At 41.8% G+C, this 25,000-nt stretch overlaps 1 protein-coding gene across 1 annotated transcript in view; it reads left to right on the forward strand.

The window, feature by feature from the left end:
- FDFT1 (farnesyl-diphosphate farnesyltransferase 1) overlaps positions 1 to 25,000 on the forward strand; it is a 60,598-nt gene that overhangs the window by 14,609 nt on the left and 20,989 nt on the right. Inside the window, exons 3-5 of the mRNA XM_085881477.1 lie at positions 19,631 to 19,814; positions 24,571 to 24,699; positions 24,817 to 25,000. The exon at positions 24,817 to 25,000 is cut by the window's right edge and continues 8 nt beyond it. Of these exons, the coding sequence (XP_085737603.1) occupies positions 19,631 to 19,814; positions 24,571 to 24,699; positions 24,817 to 25,000 (497 nt within the window). The remainder of the gene's footprint in view (positions 1 to 19,630; positions 19,815 to 24,570; positions 24,700 to 24,816) is intronic.

Raw genomic sequence — 25,000 nt, forward strand, 5'->3', positions numbered from 1 at the left:
AAGATGGTTGTTGTTGTTGATTAGCCATGGTTCTTCTTGAACAGGCCTGCAGCAAGGAGATAGCAATTAATCCTGGGAGCGACCGAGAGATCACCTACATTCAAGATGTGCTCTTGCTTTTGTGGAACCAAGACTGTGCAGTCTTCCCTAATGTTGATGAAGATGGTGGCTGTGGCTATGACACCCACCCCCACTCCACCCTGACACTCTGTGATGATCCGGCAAACTCTCCCCCCTCTCCACCTCTAAAATATCACATATTTTGTGTACGGCCCCTCAAAGATGATAAGCAGCGAGACCTGTCAAGGAATGTCAAAGAAGACGAGACCACTCTTGCTACTCATATAAAAACTTCGCTGTGAACAGCCATAGGGATCAATACCACACCAGTGAGAGTAATACAATAAGACTTTAACCATTTAGCCATGGAGCTGCTGTATACGACAAGACTTCCTTCCGGAGGGGTGACGTCAGCAAGAAGGAACATTGTGTGTTTGCTGGGTATCATCCTCGGGCCAGCATGATTGATGAGCACCACAAACAACTGGATTTATAAGCATCTGCTGGCGATCCCAAAAATGGGGAGGCATATCATGTTGGCAACGAATCCAACTTTTCCTATAAGGCCTTTACAAATGAAGCTTAGCTGTTCAATACAAATAGTGCAATTAACACAAAACACATTTGCTTGTTGACTATACAATATACCAACGAGAAGGGCACTCGGTAGAGCGCGTACCTCTGCCACGTAATGCCTGATCCATAAGAACATATCATGCCCAATTCATTTTTGAAATATCTTGATATATATTTTTTTGTCCCCATCTCTCAATGTTGAAGAATCGCTTTAAAAAATAAATGATTTTCGGATTCGGATCTTCACCAAAATTGAATCCATTCGTCATGGTCACGCACCCAAACTGTCTCCCAAATTTCATCGGAATCCATCCACAACTTTTTGAGATATCGTGCTATATATTAAATCTCAATGAGAGATTGAATCTCTCAACAAAAATAATTGGTGGTTCAATTCAATGACCAAATATGCAACTCCCCTTCAAATTTCAAGTCAATCGGATGAAAATTGACAATCTTAGAAATTCAGCCTATGTGGACCTTTTGGCCTATGTTGACCTCAACAATAATTGGTGCTTGAACTCAGTGACCTGATTTGAAAATCCTCTTCAAATTTCAAGTCAATCGGATGAAAATTGAGGATTTTAGAAATTCAATCTGAGTTGTTAACCTTGGGCCTATGCTGACCTTTTGACCTCAAAAACAATAGGCTTCTTCCTTCTGACAAGCTCTACCAAGTGATGAAGATTCGTGAAGATCGGTTTAAAATTGTGACCTGTAGGTGATAAACAGACAGACAGACAGACATACAGAATAACAAAATCGACTCACCAATATACTTGAAAAATCTTCGATTTTGCAAGTAACAAACGGACAGAGAGGGGTGAAAACATAACGTCCTTCACCTTCGGTGGTGGATGTAACAAAGTAAAGCGCTATAAACTAAATATGTAATCCTGATTTGCTTTAATTACACATTGACAGGACCTTGGATCACAATTCAAATCAAGTGTGGGATCCTGTACAGTGTACAGGGATCCTGGGAACAGGTGAAATATGGTATATAACGGCAGCAAACCACAAGCCACAGCAAGCCAGCGCAAGCAAGCAAGAGCAAGCAAGCCACAGCAAGCGAGCAACAGCAAGCAAGCCACATCAAGCGTTTTTCTGCCAGGGTTTCATAATCATTGTATCGCAGGTTTGTTGGATGTCATACGCTTATATAGACACAAGTAGTAGTGTCCATACAGAAGCCTTCAGCCGTTTATCCATTCCCACAAAAGCTCCGTGAAAGCTCCGAAGAGCTCCCAAAGGCTCCGTGAAACTGTAAAGGAATGATGTTGTTTTGTGACAACAATACTTCAGAAATGCATTGAAGTTCCACTACAAATACAAATACAACGAACAGGAAACAGACTTCAAATGGCGTCTAAATATGTTATGCAAATGGCTCATATGTACGTGATGTGCAATGCGTTTACGTGAAAACGCGTACAAAATACATTCCAATCTTTCTTATTACATGAAGTCTTACAATACGCTACATAGAGAGATATACTGATTACTTTAATCCTCCTGAACGAGTAGCGCTTGTAGTATGTAGATAAAACGTTGAATGGGCCTGGTCAAACCGATGGTGTTGTGGCTCCATATGAACCTTGCAACGCAGTGCGAGCTTCACAAAGCGATGTAAGCTTTGCAGGTATGAAACTTGCTATGCAGTAAGCTTTACAAAAAGATGTAAGTTTGATAGAGAACCCAAGCTTCACAGAGTGCCTAAGCTTTTGGCTTTCCAGAATGCATCTGCATTCGTTCTGAGCTGCGCCTAGAACCTTCGCTCAGAACATTAATGGTATTTTAAATCTTTACTAACCGACAAATGTCATGACTGACATTACATGTTACATCCTGCCCAATTTAGAAGGTCACTATCATCATCATTTCGTGTACAGTACATCATTTCATGGGAGGGTCGCTGTGCCACTGATGCATTGCCCCTTGTTTCAGCTGGAATTTGTAATTTGTTCCTCGTGCCGGCGTCAACTCGCCTACTTCGCAAGAGACACCGTTAACGTCCACTAAGGAATTCCAGCAGATGGCACACCCAGTTTAAAGTCCTTCTGATTGAATCTCCCAGCATACGCAGCACCAAGGCGACAGTTTATAGCTGTTTCGAGTTTTGTACAAGGCCCTGTGTTATTCCAGCTTTAAAATATTTTTCCAGTGGCCACATGGGAATTATTTCCTCTTTGGGAACGATTTACAGACTTGATATGAATTATTGTGGTTTTAACTAACATTTTACAATTTTACTGTATATTTAATTCTCTCATTTACTATATTCTTCATGATTGTTGCAAAATGTAAAGGGGAAAATATCAAACTGCAAAATATTGTCCACTCAACTCTCAACCGTCGCCTTTGGCCTTTGGCCTTCCACAAAGCCATAAAGACGCAAATCCGAGGACACAGGGTCACGCAGGGATCAAAACCATTGACTGCCACAACTCCTGCATCCTGCATCCCAGTCATCACAAATCCTGCATCCTATCCTGTGTTTATTTGAATGTGTGTGACATTGCAAGGAGAGAGTATGGAGGATTCTGATTTGCTCATCAAGGTGCTGTCGTCAGGAGGATGCTGCTTGTCTCCTCCAGCATCTCACACTGAAGAGAGGTTTTCCCTTAGCTGTTACCCCTCACATTGCGTTTTCAGAGTAGTATATGAATAATATTTATGTTAACAAAGCAAATATATTGGTGCTTAATTTTTACCCTCGCTGAAGGAGAGGATATTGCATTTGGATCCGTTTGTCTGTCTGTCTGTTGGGTTGCCGAAATAGGTGACCCTTATTGTCAGTAATTCTGTCTGTTTGTTTGGATGTTTGTTCATTTGTCATCAGCATAATTGTTAGTAAACGTGGGCGGATTTTGACCAAACTCGGGTGGTAGGTACATCTTATGACCTAGTGCTTAGGAAATTGTGATGGTTGCTAAGGATGCTTTGGTTCCCAAGCAACAATGGAAAAACCTTCAAAATCGGTACCATTCATACTAAATCAATTCCGAAAGCCATTATCCCACGTAGGGTTATGAAATTTGGCACGAATGATCTACAGGTGATGCTCTATCAAATATATTCCGGTTTTTGCGATATATGGAATACTTTACCCGCAACGCCCCCTACAATTAGGGTATGCGTGAAAATTGGTGAAAATTGAAGGCGCCCTAGCGACCAGGTGAGTGCATCGATACGAATGAAACTTTGCAGGTTCATGGTACTCAATGAGTACTACAACTTTGCTTCAGGACATATTGACCGATTTCGCTTAGGTCAGGGGTCAAAGGTCAATTAGTGCAAAAATCGATAATATGCGAGAGCTGGAGGTGCCTTCGCGCCAAATGCTACTCCTCCTTAGGTTATGGTCGGATGGTCATGAAAATTCACAATAATCGTCTGGAATACATTGTGCACAAATGATCAAGCCGGATTTTCGATTTACATCTTTATTCACCCACAGCACCCCCTCGAACTTTGGGGATTTCCGATTTCTTTTCATTCAAATGGATACCGAGTAGTTATCAGTGGATGGAACTGGATGAGATTTGATATGCATAATCTTAAGGTGATTTCCTATCCGCTATATGACATCCATTTTGCTCTATATCTTATAGTTTCCATGCTCGGCGACCCATCCGAGCGTACCGGCTTGTTTCTTTGTTTGTCTGCACAGAACTTTTGTGTTTTTCTCTGCAACCGCTTGTCGGATTGAGACGAAATTTTCACCATCTGCGAGACTTCTCATGCAGAATGTTTTAATAACTATGACGTCATAGGTCATGTGATGTGGCAGCCATGTTGGAAAAACAGAAAAACTTTGGACTTCTATCTGAAACTGCAGCAAGGAAAAAATTGAAACTTCACACATGACAAATACTCCTCACGGGGAATGTGATTTTATTTTTTAATGACATCATAGGTGCCTTTGTTATGATTTCATAATTGCATGTGTTGTATGAAAATTGCACGCTATATCTGATCAGTATGAAAAATTTTGAGGGTCATCTAGGGATAAAATTGTCCACAGAAAAAGATGATGTCATCGGTCACATGATTCGGCAGCCATATTGTTTAAAAAAAAAACCTTCAAAAATCTTCTCTGAAGTGGCTGAACAGGTTGAGGTGAAACTTTACACGTATGACCGCCTATCCATGAGGAACAAAAGGTTCACACATATGACGTCATCGGTCACATGGTTTGGCAGTCATATTGGATTTACCCTAAAACCTATTAAAATCTTCTTCTCCAGAATGATTGGACAAATCAACGGGAAACTTAACAACAATGGTCCCCAATTCATGAGTGTGCAAGTTTGTTAAGGAATAATTGATAGGTCACATGGTTAGGCAGCCATATTGGAATTGAAGAAAAATATTAAATAATGTTTTCTCTCGAACCGCTTAAACAATCAATGTGAAACTTCACATTTATGATCTAGTAGTGATGGGGAAGTACATGTTTTAAACTTCAACTTCATCGGATGCATGGTCTGACAGGCAGAATTATTTAATTTCTTGATGTGGTTCTTTTTATTTATTTTTTTTTGAATCAGGCTCATTTGGCTGTGCCTGGATTAGTTTGAGGGTAGAGGAGAGGCAGCAGAAATGTGAATTCTATCCAGGTTCCTCCTGATGCTTTTTGCTTGTTCTTTGCTTCATCTTTCATCTTTGCTTTTACATCTTTGCTTTTTGCTTGTTTGGGTTCCTTCTGATGACTCCAATGCAGGACTGTACCTATTTGGTATTCCATTTGATTTGAATTGAATTAATTTTAATCCAATTTTAAATTCAATTGAATAATAAATAATAATAAAAAGCGTCATTGGTCAGGGTCAGGTGTCTGATCAAAGCGGGGTTGCGTTAAAGCGGGACATCTTAGTACCCGGTCATCACTGCCGGCAGTTATAAAGTGGCAGTTATAAAGTTCTAAAGTTCTAATTATGTCTCTAATTAATTACTTAACACACCAGTACACAAACGCCACGCAAAATACACCACACAAAAAAAGTCCTGGTGATGATCTGCAATCTATGATTGCTCTTTTTCTTGTTTACCTTTTGGTTAGGCAGCACCTCCCTTGCCTACCACTTTGGATTTTTCACTGCACAACTCGACCAGTAACTTTTGGGACCTTTACTGTTTAGTAGGTATTATAAATGGCCTTGGGCCAGGAGACCAGGACTACACTCAAATATGTTTGCATATTGAAGTTGAAATGCAACCTTTGGCTTGGTATCAGTTTGTGAAAGACACAGAACAGCCCACTTTTAAAAGCAGTGTGAGATGCAATGTTGCTAACTGCAGTTTTAGCCAGGCTACATAGCTTTAGAAGCCAGTTTATTTGATAACCCCTCTATTCCTCGCTCCCCCTAAACTAAAGTTATTCTAAACAGGGTATATGTAGGTGGCAGGTGGCCCCTGTTGGTCAGGACCCTTTCAGCAAGTATTGTTGTGACACATGGGTTCATGGTTCCGATTGAAATGAAGAGGTGATACTCGTATATAATCCGTCATGGTATGGTTCCCAAGTTCATTTCCTCAAGTTACTTCACTCTCCATAAGATGTATGCATTTGTTTGACCATGTGCTTTGGCCTTCTGGCCGAAGTGTATGCATATACTAGTTTGCCGAGCTTTGTTAGAGTGAGAACTTTGGCTTTATTTCCAGAATGCAGATCCCAAACGTCGTTACAATATTTAATTTTTTTAAACCTAATTTGAAGGAAAAATTCGTTCATATCATTGTACTATCATAAGATGATCAACGGATAAAGTTGTTCAATGGCTGTGCATTCTGGCACACTGTGGGCTAGGATGTGTGTATGTATATTCGTATGACCATGCAGTGCTGAGTGCATTTTTAAAATCCAGTGTCGACGCTTGTGGATGAGCTAAAACGCAAACTGGACAAGGACACAACAGAATGAAAAGGATAAAAGATAAAGAGGTGTGGTGGGGTGGGGACACACCAACAGCAGGGTTGGAGGACAAAATATAAGAAGACCTGGAGGGATAAGGGATACGGGGCAGCACGAGAGCAAAGGGAGGAGGCAGGGTGAACAATGTGGATACAACCGCAAACTCCCAGTCACGGAAGTGGAAGGAAAAACTGGAGACTCAGAAAGAGGTGGGCTTGGGTAGGGTTAATGGGGGTTGAAAAGATCATGGTTTTGGATGGGGGATGCCCTGAGATGGTAGTGACAAGCTGTCTTTTAGCCCTGGAGGGAATAATGAAATTTAAGAGACAGGTGGGGAAAAGGGGAACAAATGAGTGGAGGTGAGCAATGATTCTGGCTTATGGGAGTTTCACCGGGAGTGGGGTTACTTGTGGACCATGTGTGCCTTGAAGAAACCTAGGAGAGAGGTTTGGGGGGTGAAGCATGGAGAAGGCAGAGGGTGCAAGACCAGAAAGGAAACAGAAGAAAACAAAGGCCACTGACCCATCTGCAATGGCAAAGTGATAGGCCCATAGATTCAGTTTCACAGTGGGAGATTCCAATGATCTTGAAGCCCTTTGTTTCCACAGCATAAAACTGAGCAAAGTGTGAGGCAATGATGCCTGCCCAGAGGGGAGTGCAGCATTCCATCAAGCTGAGGATGAAAGCCTTGTAGGTGGATAGGAGTTCAGGTGTGCTATTGAAGGACGTTGTATGATGGAGGATGCCGAGTTGGCAACTGGCTTTGAGGCAAACTTTGAAATGTGGTTTGCTGAATAATTTGAGCTTTTGTCATCAAACTTTCAACAAACCTTTGTAATGAAAATATGGAGAAAAATAATTAATGATTTTTACTTCTTTTTTTTTGCTGTTGTTTTCTTCAAGTTTATTTCAAGTACAAAAAACGAACGTGGACAGGCTTTTTATTTTGAGATGCTTTCAAGTCACCACATCCATGCAAAGTAAAAAGTGGGGTTAAGCAATTGGTTTACTTCTGTCTGTCTGTCCTGTCTACAAACATCAGTGATTGAGGAACAACTTAATTTCCATTGAATGTTACATTTTGAACGTGAATCGGAAAACAAACTTGTTGCTTTGCAGTATCTTGGCTTTGAATCCATTCCGATCACAGATGAGCAAATGTAGATGTCACCAAAACTACAAAATTGACATTGAACAGTTCTTTCGCTGACATAGAAGTGCCAAACCCAGTTCTACCTCAGGTTCCAATACCAATATACTGCTTTTAAGTGGCAATCCAAGGCCAGAAGATGACCACGTACTTTAACCTTACTCCAGTACACATACTCCAGCTTGTACTCTGGCCCAAGCTCCAATAAACTGAAAAGGGTACTCTATCCTAGAGGGTGGAGGTGCCTGCTAGTGGTGGTAATAAGGATCATAGGTCAGAATTTAAGATGATAAGACATGGCGATGCATTGCTTGGTGGAAGCCCTGGAGGGAAGAATGGGAAAGAATCAGCCTCTGGAAGGAGGTTCCATAGATGGGAGAAGTGAGGAATAAAACAGTGGAGATGTGCAGTCAGTCTGGGTTTTGCGAGTTTTAACCATGAGGGGATTACTGAAAGAACGTGTGCATGCTGAAGTTTCTGGGGAGGGTCGGAGGAGTGAGAGAGTGGAGTGAGTAAGGTTGAAGGACAGAGAGACCACTGACCTGCCTGCAATGTAAGAGCAGCAGACCCTGTGCTTTGGTCTCATTGTGGGAGATTCCAATAATTTTTAGTGTGTGTGTTTGTTTCTTTGTGTTTGCACATGTGGCCATGCCCTTTCTTGCAAAAGGCAATGGAGAGACATGTTTTAGCTGCAACAATCGTTTCCATGTTCATTTAATAAGGCTGGTGAGAAAACATCTGTGCCTGGTGCAGTTATTGCTGGCACTTATGTCTATGATCCTCCACGATCGAAACATAAAGACACAAGCAAGCATTGCTCATTGTTTTTAAGCTGTCTCGAGTCTGGACAAGCTAATTCATTGAAATCACTGTTCTCGGTGAAGAGCTGAAACTTGTCGCCATCATAACAAGGGCCAAGAAATCCCACTGCCTAAATATGTGGGTCTCGTACTGCATGCATCAGACATTACCTGGTAAACACACTGTTTGATTTGGGCCTGTCTATATTATAAGTCATATATATGTCTACACTAAAGAAAAACTATACAAGAGAGAAGACAATGTGTCCAACAAATCTAAGCCTATGTTTATTCACTACTGCAGTAGTAGGTAGCATCAACTACAATGTCAGCTCAATCACTGCCATTGATTCCTTGCAAGCTCCAGGGATATTGGTCTTCCAACAACCCAAGTGTCAGAGTTGCATTCATTTAATGTTGTTCTATCATTTTACACCAATACCCTGGAATAAAGTACCACAGAAAATTGCCACTACGTTGTCAGGTAATGGAAAATTACTGAAAAATCAAATTTCTCTTGTTGCCCATTTTGAAATATGGCTACTGTGCGTGGCGTACTCGAAGGGTCTGCAAGTGGTTCCAGATCTAGATATCGTCGAAGGATCACAATGTACCTCTGTACTAAGTTTAAAATGCTTTTGTGAAAAAGGCACAATTCCAAATGCATATCGATAATGCTTTTGGTATCTCATTTTATTTACTCATTCTTTAAAACTCCTGTATGTTTGCTTCCTGTGTATTTTAATTTTATCAATAATATTGTATCAGTAGTCGCATTTTTTGTTAATTATTTTTCATTTAAATTACATATTCTTTTATTTTGACATAAGACACACTGTTTAATTATTTATTTATTCCTCATGTTTGTTTGTTTTTCAATTGCTTTGAGTGTATCTTTGTACAATAGGATAGTTTGTTGGGACTTGAATCCATCATCAAGTGCGACGAGCGATTCGTTCGAATATATTTTTTCATTCGCCACAAATTTCTGACAATGAATCATTTATGACAATAGAATATATGTATGTATATATGTATATATATATATATATATATATATATATATATATATATATATATATATATATATATATATATATGTATATAGAAGACATAAACCGAGATCTCAAAAGCTTATGGGACTTGCATATTGGTTGAATTAAAAATAAAAACATTCTTTAAAAACTTTTGTTCGACCGAGAAGTTGCGTTGTGGCCCTATGCTGCAGTAACACCTTGAAGTTTGTACATCACTCCAAGGATATGTGAAGGGTCCAGCTGGCTTAGTTTCAAAGAGGATGTGTAAACATTGATGTTTTTTAAAAGCCTTGTTAAATTTTTGTTTCTGGTGCCAATGCGACAGCGTGGTTTGGTGAAGCTGTACATATTATTCTCAAGAACGCGTGGCGTGTTTGTGATAACGTCTATGGCAGCCACGCAGGGAATGGCTGTTAAAAATAGAGAAGGGGGGAGAAAGGTTACCAACATCAATGTTTACTTGTTTTAATGGAAGAAAGTTTATTAATTTCTGGGGCTTCGTTATTGTCTGGATGGAGCTCTGAACATGTTTGAATAAATTACAATGGAATCACTGTGAGTTGACAAGCTGTAAAATGGGTTTTCAAGGTAATAAAAAAGAATACTACCAAAGAGTAAATTTTCAATTGCATGAAAAATTGAGCACTATGCTTGTAACATGTTTTCGGAGGAACATATGCTGTGTTGTATTAATGACATCTGATGTGACAACGTCTCTACCTGTAAGGCTCGACCATGGTTGTAGAGGGAGGTGAGGGGAGATGGGATAGGGGGGTGGAGTTGAGTTCTGGATGGTGAGGGGCTTCACTTCCTCGTGTGTGATGTACTGCAAGGAACGGAAATACTGAGATTGCAATGACGTCTGTTATGTACGAATAACATCGTTAGAGTTAATACAAACACCACAATATCCAGTTTGGTAAGGAGCGAATATCGCAGGTTTTGACCAATCACTAGCAACCTCTTCGGTACTGCTTTAATTTTGGCCAATCACGGTTTTTGAGCTGAGTTGTGAAGTTTATCTTGCACCACAGGGCTTGTGTTGTTTCTCGCACACAGTGATGATGTCCATTTTGAAATGAAAAGTGATTTTTGAAATGAAAAGTGAAATGAAAATTGCAAAACGATGGAGAAAAGCAATTACTGTGATTAGTTGCGACTTTACACATATAATTGTAAATCTGCGGTGCTGCTGCGGTGTTGGTGGTAAATGAGACATGCAGTGCGTACAATACAGTACTGTACCTATCTCCGCGTCAACACTGTGTTCACTGAAATCTTCCGTTTAATCACAATCTACTCCTTAGTTTTTGGTTATTATTGCCCTTCATGATTTTTAACTATGGCTCCCAAGAGGAAAACTGTTCCGAGTGGTGAACCAAGTGCAAAAAAGTTGAGGAAAGTGATGTGTTTTGCTCAGAAAGTGGAGGTTTTGGATAAGCTTGGTCGAGGTGAGAGTGTGTTCATTTGATTTATTTGCTGGTTTACGAGCTGCAGAACGATTTATATAAGAAACACATCGACAGATTACAAAGGAAAACAATTTAAGAGATCACGGTAATAGGGGAGGAATAGTGGGGGCATTTGGTGCTGGCAAGATGGTCTAGACTATATCAGGTATGCACACTTGCCTCTAAGCTATATAGGCTGGGTTTGAATCCCGACCCAGCTCTGAACTGTCGTCATGATTTTTCACAGGCAGAATTATTGCAATGACGCCAGTAGGAGTGACATCAATGTGCGTGCGTCCCTCGGATGCCCGTTAAACTGGGTGTTACACCTGCTGGAATTAGTTGGTGGATGTTTAAGACCCCCACAGTATCCTTTGCAAAGAGTATGCGAGCTATTGCCGGCACCATTAACAAATGACAAATTCCTGCCTTAACTACTGCTTGGAAGGCAATGGCAACCCACCCAATTTAACCCATTCTCAGGAAGCTGCGTTGGTCGCCTCGATGCTCTGTGAAGAGTATGGCACATCAGAGAGAGACAGAGACAGAGAGAGACAGACAGACAGACAGACGTGGAGGCTTTAGACAAATTACAGGAGTGAAGTGCAGTGTTTAATCTGCTTTTGAATGCTTAATCTGCTTCAACACAGCGGGAGACATCATCGTAAAGCTAATTTATATTTATTTTACATGCTTATTATCCTCGACAGAGGAGAGGGTATTGCATTATGGTCTGTTTGTTTGTTTTTTGGGGGTTTTTAGAATACACCGTCGAGGCTTGTATGAAAGCTAAAACACAGAATGTACAACAAGGGTTGCAGAAGACAAGAGGAGGAGAAAGAGAGGGAAGGAGAAAACAGTGGGGAATAGAGACATGAGGATATCTGTGGAATGGAGAGGGATGGGGCATGGTACACAGGGTAAACAAGATGGACACCACAGGGACTTTCAGGTCCTTACATGACAGCAGCCCTGAATTAACCATTAAGCAAAATAAGCACGTGCTTAGGGCCTCAAGGGAAGAGGGGCCCCACAGAGTTTTTTTTTTTCCAGTGCCAGATTTACAATGGACCATGGTGCAAATGTTGCAGCTGAACCAGGGCCCACAAAAAGGGGGCCCCACAATAAATGAAAAAAAAAATACGTATACAAGAATATAATTTTTTTTACACATTTTTTTATGCAATGTAATATTGATGCCGCAGTGTTTACTGTAAATAAACCTTACTGTAAGTTTTGTTTCATTTCGAAAAATAAAATTTCATTTTACGGTTTAGTATTGTTTTCATTTTGGATTACATATATATGGGGGTACCATAATCTTTTCAGTCCTTAGGGCCTCAAAAGGTCTTAATCCGGGCCTGCATGACAGGGACTTTCAGGAAGGAAAACAGGGAAACTGAAGGAGGTGGGTTTTGGGTGTATTAGCGGGGGTAGAAAAGATCGTGGTTTTGGATGGGGGAAGATAAGAGATGGTGTTGAACAGCTGATTTGAAGACCTGGAGGGAAGAGTGGGATTGAAGAGAGTGTGGGATTTTGTTCCAAAGGCGGTAAAAAAAAAACCTTGAGCGCTCTGCGGAAATATGGGGGGGGGGGATATCTCAGATAGAGAAGGGGGCAAGTCCGGAGAGGAGACAGTAGAAGACAGAATGACCACTGACCTGCCTGCAGTGAGAGAGTGAGAGACCCAAAGACTCAGTCTCATCGCGGGAGACACCAATAATTATAAATGCCTTGGTTTCCACAGCGTGAAGCTGAGAAAGGTGAGAGGTGGGAGCAGTAGCCCAGAGGGGAGAGCAGTACTTCATCAGGCTGTGGAAAAAAGCTTTCTATGTGGTGAGGAGCTCAGGTGTGCCAAGGCAGGACTTTGCACCATGGAGGATACCCATTCGGCGACTGGCTTTGGAGGCCAGCTTGGAAATGTGGCTTTCCCAGGAAAGATCATGGTAGATAGTGAGACCCAGAAGCTTGAATGAAAGGACTTATTCAAGAGGATTGCTGAGAAAGTAGATGGGGGTGGGGTGGGAGTTCAGGCGGTCCTTTAGGAGAGACTTGGTGAGAGTGTGAGATTTGTCAGGGTTGAAAGACATGTTTGACGTGTTGGGCCAGCCTGTGATTTTATCCAGATCTGCAGAGTTTAGAGGCTGCTGCTTGCCAATCTGAGGGATGACAGATGGTACGGCAGAGGGTGGAGTCATCAGCAAAGAGATAAAGAGGATTTTGCAGAGAGTCAGAGAGATCATTGATGAAAACCAGAAAAAGAACAGGGCCCAGAATGCTACCTTGAGGAACTCCAGCCTGGACAAGAAGAGGGGATGAGAGAACTCCATTAAGAGCCACACGTTGGCTGCGACATCAGAGGAAGTCTGCAAGCCATGAGTGGAGATGTCCGTGGATACCATAGGAAGAGAGTTTGGTGAGCAGAGCAGGGTGCCAGACCGTATCGAAGGAATGCGATATGCCAAGGGAGATGGCTCGGATTTCATGTCTGGCATTGAGGACCTCCATCCATTGTTGGGAGAGCAGAAGCAGCATATCCAGGATGGAGTGACCTGGTCTGAATCCAAATTGATGATCGGAAATCAAGCCATTGGAGAGGAACAAGGTTTTAATATCTGAAGTGATGATGGATTCTGTGGGCCTTATGGATTTCTGAAACAGGGCCTTATGGATTTTGTCTCGATTTCCACGTCCGTGCATGCGTGCGTGCGTCCACAACCATATCTCAGACATGTATGGACCGATTTTATTTGTGCTTGGCACAAAAACAACACATGACAGACAGTATGTGCATACCATTTTGTTTTGCGATGCAATCAAAGATGGCCGACTGGTGGCCATTTTAGTGGGGGAAAAAAACCCCCGGTGTCGAACACGTCCTGAACCATTTTTCAGACATGCATTTACTGATCCTGTTCAAACTAAGCACACAGATAACTAATGATAGCCTAGGTAAGGACATCAATTTTGTTTCGAGATCAGTTCCAAGATGGCCAGCTGGTGGCCATTTTGTTACTAAAATGTGTCCCCAACCATTTCTCCGACATGCATGGTCCGATTTGGTTCAAACTTGGCACAAGCACAGTACACAATGGCAAGCACATACACATGAACCCCACTTTATTTTGCGATCTGATCAAAGATGGTAGACTGGTGGCCATTTTAGTTGTACATCAATATGGGCTAGCTCTTTAACTCCATGCAGCAAAATTACTAAAACAATGGGGGCTATGACATTTTATGTCTTTTTTATTTGTTAATACAAGTATACAAACACCACACAAAATACACCCCACAAAACAAGTCCTGGCAAGGGTCTGCAATCTTTGATTGCTCTTTTTCTTGTTTCAGTTGTGATGTGATTATTTATGGCAGCCACCCACCTTCCTCGATATTTTCTCAAGCCCAGGAACTTTACCCCCTTCTTCGCATAGGAAATTGATTTTAAGTGTCATGGTTTTGAATATTGTGGCATTTTCCAGGAATGTAACCTGCACGATATTAAGGGTTTACTGTACGTTTACTTTTTATGCTGAGGATCCGTAATAAAATTTGTATTGGTGTCAAAGCCAGTGACCAATTGCAAAGTAATAGTCGGATTCCAACTTGGTATTTTGTTTTTGCACCATTGAGAATCTTACATATATATATATATATATATATATATATATATATATATATATATATATATATATATATATATATATATATATTATGTATGGATTGGGAGAAGCGGTTTCTGAGTTTTCTTCTTTTCCAGGAGACTACTTCAGCAGCACATCCTGTCCTGCTATTGAGGACGCCACATTGACTGGATAGATGGAAAACCATGTGCAGTTGTCTTTAGCTTGGCCTGTAAATTAGGGATGGAATCTGCTTTATCTTTATTGTCTCTATGCTTTTGGTTGTCTTTATCATCCTCAAGGGAGTGATAGCAGATAGAACAGCTGCCTCAACACCCCCATCATAAGGATGGCATACTGTGTGATGCTGCACCCTGCTTATGAAACACCAATACCACAGTTTGTTGCCACATCCTTTTACTTTGAGAAATGAAACCAAATTTGACAACTTCGAGGCGAGTCTTCTAATGCTGAGCATTCCAGCCATCCCGTTTCAAGAAGGTACACTTGAATGGCGGCTTCTTCGACAGATTATCAAATATTCTAGCAAGCATAATGCGGGTGGACGTGGGCCGACTGCCAGCCCTGCCGAAAACTCTTTCACTCTTTGATAAAGGTTTGGGATTTGGCATAAGATCAAGGCCACTCCGAAAGCAGAAAACACCAGGGGAGAACATGGAAAAAATAATCAAGTGCATGTCAGCTTCTGTAAACAGAACAATATTATGCTTTATGGAAGCTTCACTTTAAAAGTCACATATCACCAGTGATAAATACCATATTGGAGGCAGATTTATGGGGATGCAATTGGCAAGAATTGTGTTTAAATGCTTTGGTTTAGTTAATTAATTTGTATGCAAGTTATTAAGTTATGCAAGTAAGTTAAGTTATGCAAGGCAAGTTATTGCTGGCACCCGTAACAATGTATAACTTCCTGTTCCTTCAGATTCATGTCCTGCATTAGAGTGGTGGCCGGCTGTGATAGTAACCCTTGCCAAAGAAACTCTTCAGCAGAACCGACGCTGTGTAGTGTTTGAATGAAATTAAAATGAGTAAGAAATGTTTTGTATCCATATTTAATTTGAATATAATTAATTGAATGATCAGGCTAATGAGGTGTGGCTATGGAACAATCCTGATGGGCCAATTGGGCCCATCCTGTGTCGAAATTTATTTTTGATAATTACATGTAAATTTTGCTGCACAGTTTATTTCACATGGTTGATGATTTTTGTTTTTGTCCTTATGCAGATTATTTGTTGTCCTTGTGATTTCAAGTCCTTGAGGGGACAGACATAATAGAAAGAGCTGAACTTTGGTTCCCACACCTTTCCATTTAATTTTCGAGAGGTTTGAATGTTATAATTGGAAAAATTATCTTGAGAGTGTGCTATTAAAAGAGGTTAGGAATATAGTATTGTGTGTGGCAATACAAAACCGACTTTTTTGTTTGATAAATAAGGAGGGGTGGTGGTGGTGGTGGTGGTGGTGGTGGAGGGAGGAAAGAGGAGGAGGAGGAGGTGTTGTGACATGGAAGGCAAGTGACAGGAAATCACAGCACCTGTTTGATTTCAAGGCAGACTGATTTCTTCCCAACGCTTTAACAAGGCCTGCCAACACAGATTTGTCTCTCCTCTGTTAACAAAGTGGTGCATTGAGTTCTGGGCCTTGGCTGATACGGAGGACTTTCCGGCCTGAAGCCAGGTCTTTTTGGCTGGCATGAAGTGCATACCGAGGGGGTTTTGTTACATTTCGGGTTAAATTCATTCAAACAATCCAAGGACAGTTGTAATAGCATCTTGTGATGAATAGGTGAAAACTAGTTGTAAGTAAGTCCTCCAAGGCAAAAACATTTCTGTTAAAAACAAAATAAAAAAACTCACGTGTCTGAAGAAGAGCAACCAAATGCTGGATCATCTGGAGTAAGAGCTAGATCATCTTGCTTGGTTTATTTACTTTCACGAAAGTAAAAGCTGTATCTAGTGGTGTGTACCGAGAAACTTACCACTCAAAGGCTTTGATCTTGGAAGTGCTCATGGAGAGAAAACCTGCTGTGTTACATGTAAACTTGACACCTGCAATAAGTAAGACAAATACATGAAAGTTAGGGGAAGGTTATCTTAGGAGTCAGCAATCACACGGTGTCAACAAAGCATGCTTTCGTCCCTGTGACAATAGATGAGATATTGCCAGAGAATAGAAAGTATGGAGCAGCTCGATCAAAATGATAGCCCCAAACCCATTGCTTCCTTACACAAGTGTGGTTGAACAAAGTATTGTCGAAATTTCAAAATAATAAGTTTTGATTATTCAGAGCTCTTTGGCCCAAGGAAGTTAGTGCTGATTTATTTATTTATTAAAGAAAAGTTGAGGCTCCTGGAGAGATAAATGACATTATGGGGTTATGGAACCAACGATGAGGTAGAATAAGCAAGGGACAATATAAGATGAACAAACAAACAATCTCAGTGAGAGTGGAAAGTATTTCCGTTTAAGCAGGCATGGATCTGGGAAATGAATTCCGGGTTGAAATCTTTTGACAAAGAACAGTGTACTGCAGGTAGGAAAGTTTTGAAAGTCTTTCAAGTGGAAAGGTATTCAAAATAGCAAAGGAGAACTGGAAAACATCTCAAAAGGTAAAGCCCACCTGCATCTGCTTTGTACTCAAACTGAACCTGATGAATACAGCTTAAACTAGAGGGGGAGCACTCGGGAGAGTGCAAACCCTCCGCCGCCAATAGAGCTGGGTCACTCAAGTGAACCTTATATCTTATTCATTAAATATGATGTCAACAGTGCTGACAGAGTTATAGTTCTTTTCTCCAACATTTTTTTTTTGGGGGGGGGGGGGTTGGAAATCACTTAAAACATGTAGAAATGCAAAAAAAAAATAATTATTTAACAATTTTTTTTGGGGGGGGGGGACCAAGTCCAAAATCTAATGGCATGATCCTTGGACCATACCTAACCCCCACCAAGTTTCATCGAAATACGTCAAGGAGTTTTTCCGTAATACTGTTCACAAACAAACAAACAGAAAGGGGTGAAAACAGTAACCTCCGATCTTCGATGTTGGAGGTTAACTAGAGGGGGAGCACTCAGTAGAGTGCAAAACCTCCGCCGCCAATACTGCTGGGTCACGAAAGTGAACCTGATATCCTATTCATTGTAGGTCAAAACGGATCAGACTCTACTGAACCACGATTGAATAAACTAAACTAGATCGACGCGCATGTAGAAATTCCCCCAAAAAAAATCGAAATTTTTTTGAAAAAAAAAGGTGCAAAATTTGTTTGTTTTTTTTCTGCAACAAAATTTTTTGGGGGTTGGAAATCATTTAAAACATGTAGAAATGCAAAAAAAGATTCAAATATTTTTCAAATAAAATCGAAATTTTTTTGAAAAAAAGTTTTTTGTTTTTTTTTCTCCAACAAATTTTTTTTTTTTTGGTTGGAAATCACTTAAAACATGTAGAAATGCAAAAACAAAAATTCAAATATTTTTTCAAAATGGCCGCCATAGCGGCCATATTGGACTTTGGACCAAGTTCAAAATCTAACGGCATGATCCTTGGACCATACCTCATCCCCCCACCAAGTTTCGTCGAAATCCATCCAGGAGTTTTTCTGTAATACTGTTCACAAGCAAACAAACAAACAAACAGACAGGGGTGAAAACAGTAACCACCGTCCATCTTCGATGGCGGAGGTTAAACTCAAAAACATCTGAAAATGCAAAAACACATCCGTTTTGCATTTGGACTTCATCTTCTTCTTCATGTGCTAAACGGTACCTTTGACCTTTTGATCAAATTATTCATTTGTTTTCTTCATATTCTCATAATAAAGCTTTGTTGAAAATTTGATGTCAAAAGCTCAAATGATCAATAAAATTTGAGGTCAATTGGATGAAAATTGACGATTTTATGTGACGCTAACCTTTGACCTTTTAACCTAATTATTAATTTGTCTTCTCCATATTCTCATAATAAAGGTTTGTTGAAAATTTCATAAAAGTTCTAATGGTAGAAGAGTTATGGCTTACAAAAGCTCAAATGATAATTAAAATTTCAGGTCAATTGGATGAAAATTGACCATTTTATGTGATGCTGACCTTTGACCTTTTGACAAAATTATAAATTTGTCTTCTCTATATTCTCATAATAAAGCTTTGTTGAAAATTTGATGTCGAAAACTCAAATAGTAAAATAGTTATGTGTGTGTGTGTGTGTGTGTGTGTGTGTGTGTGTGTGTGTGTGTGTGTGTGTCTGTATGTCTGTCTGTGTGTCTGTGTGTGTGTGTGTGTCTGTGTCTGTCTGTATGTGTGTGTCTGTATGTGTGTGTGTGTGTGTCTGTATGTGTGTGTGTATGTGTGTGTGTCTGTATGTGTGTGTCTGTATGTGTGTGTATGTATGTGTGTGTGTGTGTGTGTGTGTGTGTGTGTGTGTGTGTGTGTGTGTGTGTGTGATCATCAAGCCTAACATATCATTCTCTTGGCAAACCCTTCCTCTTCCCCTCACCTTTCTCTTTCTTTTTCTATCCCTCCCCCTCTGTCCCCTTCTCGCTCCCCCCTCATCCCCCCAACACTATCTCACCTCTCCCTCTTCCCCTTCCCTCCTCTGTCTCTCCCTCTCTCTCCCCCTCTCTTCCTCCTCACTCTTCCCTTCCCCCTTACTTTCCCCATCCCTCTTATCTCTCCCATCCTTCCTAGCTCCCCCTTGCTTGCTGCTCCTCCTCGCTCCCCCTCCCTCCTCTGTCTCACCCCCCTCTCTCCCCCTTCACTCCCTCCTCTCTCTTCCCCTTGCTCTTTCTCTCTCTTCCCCTCTCCCCACCCTTCTCTCTTTCCCCCCTTTTTCTCTAATCCCCTCTCTCTTAGTATTCCCATCAGCAAAGCGATGGGTGGTATTTGCTAGTATAAAATAAAACTGGGGTTTGAATATTTACTTGTGACTCAATTTTATTTATACTTTCCCAAAGGTCTGCTGCCTTTCTGTTTTCCTTCCACCCTTCAATCTAGGGATGCTGTGTGTATCTTCTACCTGGTTCTGCGTGCTCTCGACACCTTGGAGGATAGCAGCAGTATCCCATATCATATTAAAGCACCGCTTTTGCAAAGCTTCCACACCCGTCTTTATCAACCTTTGTGGAATTACTCGGAAAGCTGTGAAAAGGACCGGCAGGTGCTGGAGGACTTCTCGACCGTAAGTGGCATGCCATGTGGGTGTAAGAATTCACATTACCACTGTGGCATTTCTGTCAGCATATTCTGTTTTTCATTAGGTGTTGGCGCAGTGGTAAGGGCAGTGGCTTGGGACCCAAGAGGTCCTGAGTTCAAGCCCCGTTGGGACACTGAATTAATATATGTATGTATATGTGTATATATATATATATATATATATATATATATATATATATATATATATATATATATGTATGTATTTATATAATGTATATATATATATATATATATATATATATATATATATATATCTATATATATATATATATATAAATATATATAAACCAAGTCGAAAACACCAGGGGGTTGACCCAGCCTGCCATCCTTCCGAGGTCGGCGAAATGAGCACCAGTTGTACTGGGCCCGGTGTATGCCCCGGTTAGAATAGGTGTACCATATCCCTGTGTGTCGTAAGAGGCGACCAGGGTTGCGTCAGGAAGGGCATCCGGCGTAAAAACCTATGCCAAATCATTATGCGGACAACAAAACGAATTTCCATACCGGATCGGTCGAGGCCCGGGTTACCAACGACCGCCACCGGTACCGGTGGTCAGCAGGGTACCAGTGGAAATTGTGCTACTGCTGGGCGAAGGAGGAGAAGGAGACGGGAAGGCGAGTCCGGAGGCAGTGGGAGAGGGGGAAGGGTAGAAGTGTGGAGGTGAGAGTTGGAACTCTGAATGTTGGGACGATGACTGGCAAAGGGCGAGAGTTGGCTGATATGATGGAGAGAAGAAAGGTGGACATACTGTGTGTACAAGAGACCAAGTGGATGGGGAGTAAGGCGAGAGCATTGGTTGTGGCTTCAAACTGTTCTACCATGGTGTGGATGGGAGGAGAAATGGTGTCGGGATAATCCTGAAGGAAGATCATGTCAAGAGGGTATTGGAGGTGAGGAGGGTGTCTGACCGAGTGATGAGTGTGAAGTTGGAAATTGAAGGGGTGATGATGAATGTCATCAGTGCATATGCCCCACATATGGGGTGTGAGATGGAATATAAAGAAGATTTCTGGAGTGAGTTAGATGAAGTGGTGGAGAGTGTATCCAAGGATGAAAGAGTGGTGATTGGAGCAGATTTCAATGGACATGTTGGGGAAGGGAATAAAGAGGATGAGGAGGTGATGGGGAGGTATGGTCTCAACAAGAGAAATGTGGAAGGGCAAATGGTGGTAGAGTTTGCAAAAAGAATGGAAATGGCAGTGGTAAACACGTATTTCAAGAAGAAGGAGGAACACAGGGTGACATACAAGAGTGGAGGAAAGTGCACACAGGTGGATTACATCTTAAGTAGGAGATGCAACCTGAAAGAGATTAGTGACTGTAAGGTTGTGGCAGGGGAGAGTGTAGCTCGACAGCATCGATTGGTGGTCTGCAGGATGACTTTCGAGGTGAGGTTGAGGAAGAGAGTGAGGGCTGAACCAAGGACCAGATGGTGGAAGCTGAAGGAGGAAGACTGTTGCGTGAAATTTAGGGAGGAGGTGAGACAGGCGCTGGATGGTGGTAAAGATGGGTGGGATGATTGGGCAACGACAGCAGAAGTTGTGAGGGGAGATAGCGCGGAAGGTACTTGGTGTGACATCTGGACAGAGGAAGGAAGATAAGGAGACTTGGTGGTGGAATGAGGAAGTACAGGAAAGTATAAGGAAGAAGGGGTTGGCTAAAAAGAAGTGGGATAGTCAGAGAGATGAAGAAAGTCGGCAGGAGTACAAGGAGTGGCGTCGAGAAGCAAAGAGAGGTGGCAAAGGCCAAGGAAAAGGCATATGACGAGAGCTGTATGAGAAGCTGGATACAAAAGAAGGGGAAAAGGATTTATACCGATTGGCAAGACAGAGGGACCGAGCTGGGAAGGATGTGCTGCAGGTTCGGGTGATAAAGGACGCAAATGGGGAATGTGCTGACGAGCGAGGAGAGTGTGTTGAGAAGGTGGATGGAGTACTTTGAGGAGCTGATGAATGAAGAAAATGAGAGAGAGAGAAGGTTGGAAGAGGTGGAGATAGTGAATCTGGAAGTGGGGTGGATCAGTAAGGATGAAGTGAGGACTGCTATGAAGAAGATGAAAAGTGGAAAGGCGGTTGGCCCAGATGGTATACCAGTGGAGGCATGGAAGTGCTTAGGAGAGATGGCAGTGGGGTTGTTAACCAGATTGTTTAATAAAGTCTTGGAAAGTGAGAGGATGCCGGAGGAGTGGAGATTAAGTGTACTGATTCCGATTTTCAAGAATAAGGGTGATGTGCAGAGCTGTGGAAATTACAGAGGGATAAAGTTGTTAAGCCACACCATGAAGTTGTGGGAAAGAGTAGTGGGAAGCTCGGTTGGAGAGAGAGAGGCGACGATCTGTGAGCAGCAATATGGGTTTATGCCAGGAAAGAGCACCACTGATGCGATGTTTGCTTTGAGAATGTTGATGGAGAAGTACAGGGAAGGCCAGAAAGAGTTACATTGTGTGTTTGTGGATTTAGAGAAAGCTTATGATAGGGTGCCAAGAGATGAGTTGTGGCATTGTAGGAGGAAGTCGGGAGTGGTGGGAGAAGTATGTGAGGATCGTGCAGGATATGTATGAGGACAGTGTGACAGCGGTGAGGTGTGCGGTAGGAATGACGGACCGGTTTAAGGTTAAAGTGGGATTGCACCCAAGGATCGACTCTGAGCCCTTTCCTGTTTGCAATGGTGATGGACAGGTTGACGGACGAGATCAGACTAGAGTCTCCATGGACCATGATGATGTTCATGGATGACATCATGATCTGTAGGAGAGTAGGGAGCAGGCTGAATCGAGCCTTGAGAGGTGGAGGTACGCACTGGAGAGAAGGGGAATGTTAGTCAGTAGGAGTAAGACGGAGTATATGTGCGTAAATGAGAGAGGGAGGGTGGTGGTATGGTGCAGTTGCAAGGAGTTGAGGTGGGGAAGGTGGATTGGTTTAAATACTTGGGATCAACTGTCCAAAGTAACGGAGAGTGTGGGAGAGAAGTGAAAAAGAGAGTGCAGGCAGGATGGAGTGGGTGGAGGAGAGTTGCAGGAGTGATTTGTGACAGAAGGGTAGGTGGAAGAGTGAAGGGGAAAGTATACAAGACGGTAGTGAGACCAGCTATGTTGTATGGTTTGGAGGCGGTGGCGCTAACAAAAGACAGGAAGCAGAGCTGGAGGTGGCAGAGTTAAAGATGCTGCGATTCTCGTTGGGAGTGACGAGGATGGATAGGATAAGAAATGAGTGTATTAGAGGGACAGCGCAGGTAGGACGGTTTGGAGACAAAGTGAGAGAGGCGAGATTGAGATGGTTTGGACATGTGCACAGGAGGGAAACGGAGTATATCGGGAGAAGGATGTTGAAGATGGAGCCGCCAGGCAGGAGGAGAAGAGGAAGGCCAAAGAAGAGGTTCATGGATGCGGTGAGGGCGGACATGCGGGTGGTTGGAGTGTCAATGGAAGATGTGGAGGATAGAGCAAAATGGAGACAGTTGGTCCGCTGTGGCGACCCCTAGCGGGAGCAAGCCGAAAGAGGAAGAAGAAGAAGATTCTGTTTTTCATTACTATAATTTAATTTGAACAAATGTATATATTTTAAATTTGGGGGGAGGTGGTGGGGAGTTGTGAACAAAAGAAAAGACATAGATGACTGGAGCAAATAGGCAGGTGGAAATGTGTTTTTGTTGTTTTTCTGTCACTTTCCCATCATGGCTTTATTTTTTGAAACCAACTGTTGTTACCTCCAAATTTTTCTCTGTATAGTGTGGTAGATGTGGAAAATTGGATGTCATTTTAAAGGCGGCTTCTTTGATAATTTTATTAGCCCCCATTGGAATTCATCCAAAAATGGGGCTTATGGATTTGGTCTCGATTTTCATGTCCGTGCGTGTGTGCGTCCGCAACCTTACCTCAGACATACATGTAAAAACCAATTTGTGTGTAATTGGCACAAAGACAACACATGATGGTGTACATCTGCACGTCATTTTGTTTCGCGATGCGATGAAAGATGGCCGACTGGCGGCCATTTTAGTTTTTTTAAACCTGATGTTGAACACATCCTCAACTATTTCTCAGACATGCATTTACCAGTATTGTTCAAACTTCGCACACAGATAAAGAATGGTGGCCAACATATGCATGCCATTTATTTTCGAGATAATATCCAAGATGGCTGACTGGCGGCCATTTTGTTACTTAAACGTGTCCCCAACCATTTCCTGAACATGCACGGTCCGATTTTGTTCAAACTTTGTACAAACACAGCAAATGATGGCATACATGTGTCCTTCACTTTATTTTGCAATCTGATCAAAGATGGCCAACTGGTAGACTGGCTGCCATTTTAGTTGTAAAAAAAAAACCCAGTGTTGAACTCGTCCTGAGTCATTTATCGGACACGCATTTGCCAATCTTGTTCAAACTTAGCTCGCAGATAACAAACTATGCCTTACATTTGCACGTCATTTATTTTTGAGATCAGATACAAGATGGCCGACTGGTGGCCATTTTGTTACTTTTACATTCCTGCCCAATCTTATGCAATCTTCCATGTCACATGATCACTCAAGTTAGTTGCCTTGTAAATATGGACTAGCCCTTTAACTCCGTTCAGCAAAATAAATAAAACCACAGGGGCTATGACATTTTACGTCTTTTTCTTCTTGTTTGAAATGCTATGAAAGCATATTTCCTGTATAAGGATTTCAACTTGAATCCTGTACCAGCACCACAAGGTCACTCTTCATTTTGCAGATCTCGCTGGAGTTCCGTAAGCTGGCATTGGTGTATCGTGATATCATCACTGACATATGTTGGCAGATGGGCGAAGGCATGGCAGAGATGCTTGAGTCCAAATTGTTCACCATGGATGACTGGGAGCGGGTGAACAATATGATTTTCAAGCCCAATCTTTATTGTTTTCCTTCTTTCTTGATTGTAATCATTTTAATTTTCTATCTATTTCAATATTTGAATCCACTCTTCTATCAACCTCCTCAGTATTGCCACTACGTGGCTGGCCTTGTTGGCATTGGCTTGTCCCAGTTGTTTGCTGCATCGGGCCAAGAGGAAGAGGTCATCAGGGAGGATACTGAGCTAGCCAATTCAATGGGATTATTTCTCCAGAAAACCAACATTATCCGGGACTACCTGGAAGATCAGCAGGAAGGACGCGAGTTCTGGC

This window comes from Eptatretus burgeri, chromosome 5 (assembly GCF_056783735.1).
Source record: "Eptatretus burgeri isolate ZD-2024b chromosome 5, Ebu_testis_v1, whole genome shotgun sequence".
Taxonomy (NCBI): Eukaryota; Metazoa; Chordata; class Myxini; order Myxiniformes; family Myxinidae; genus Eptatretus; species Eptatretus burgeri.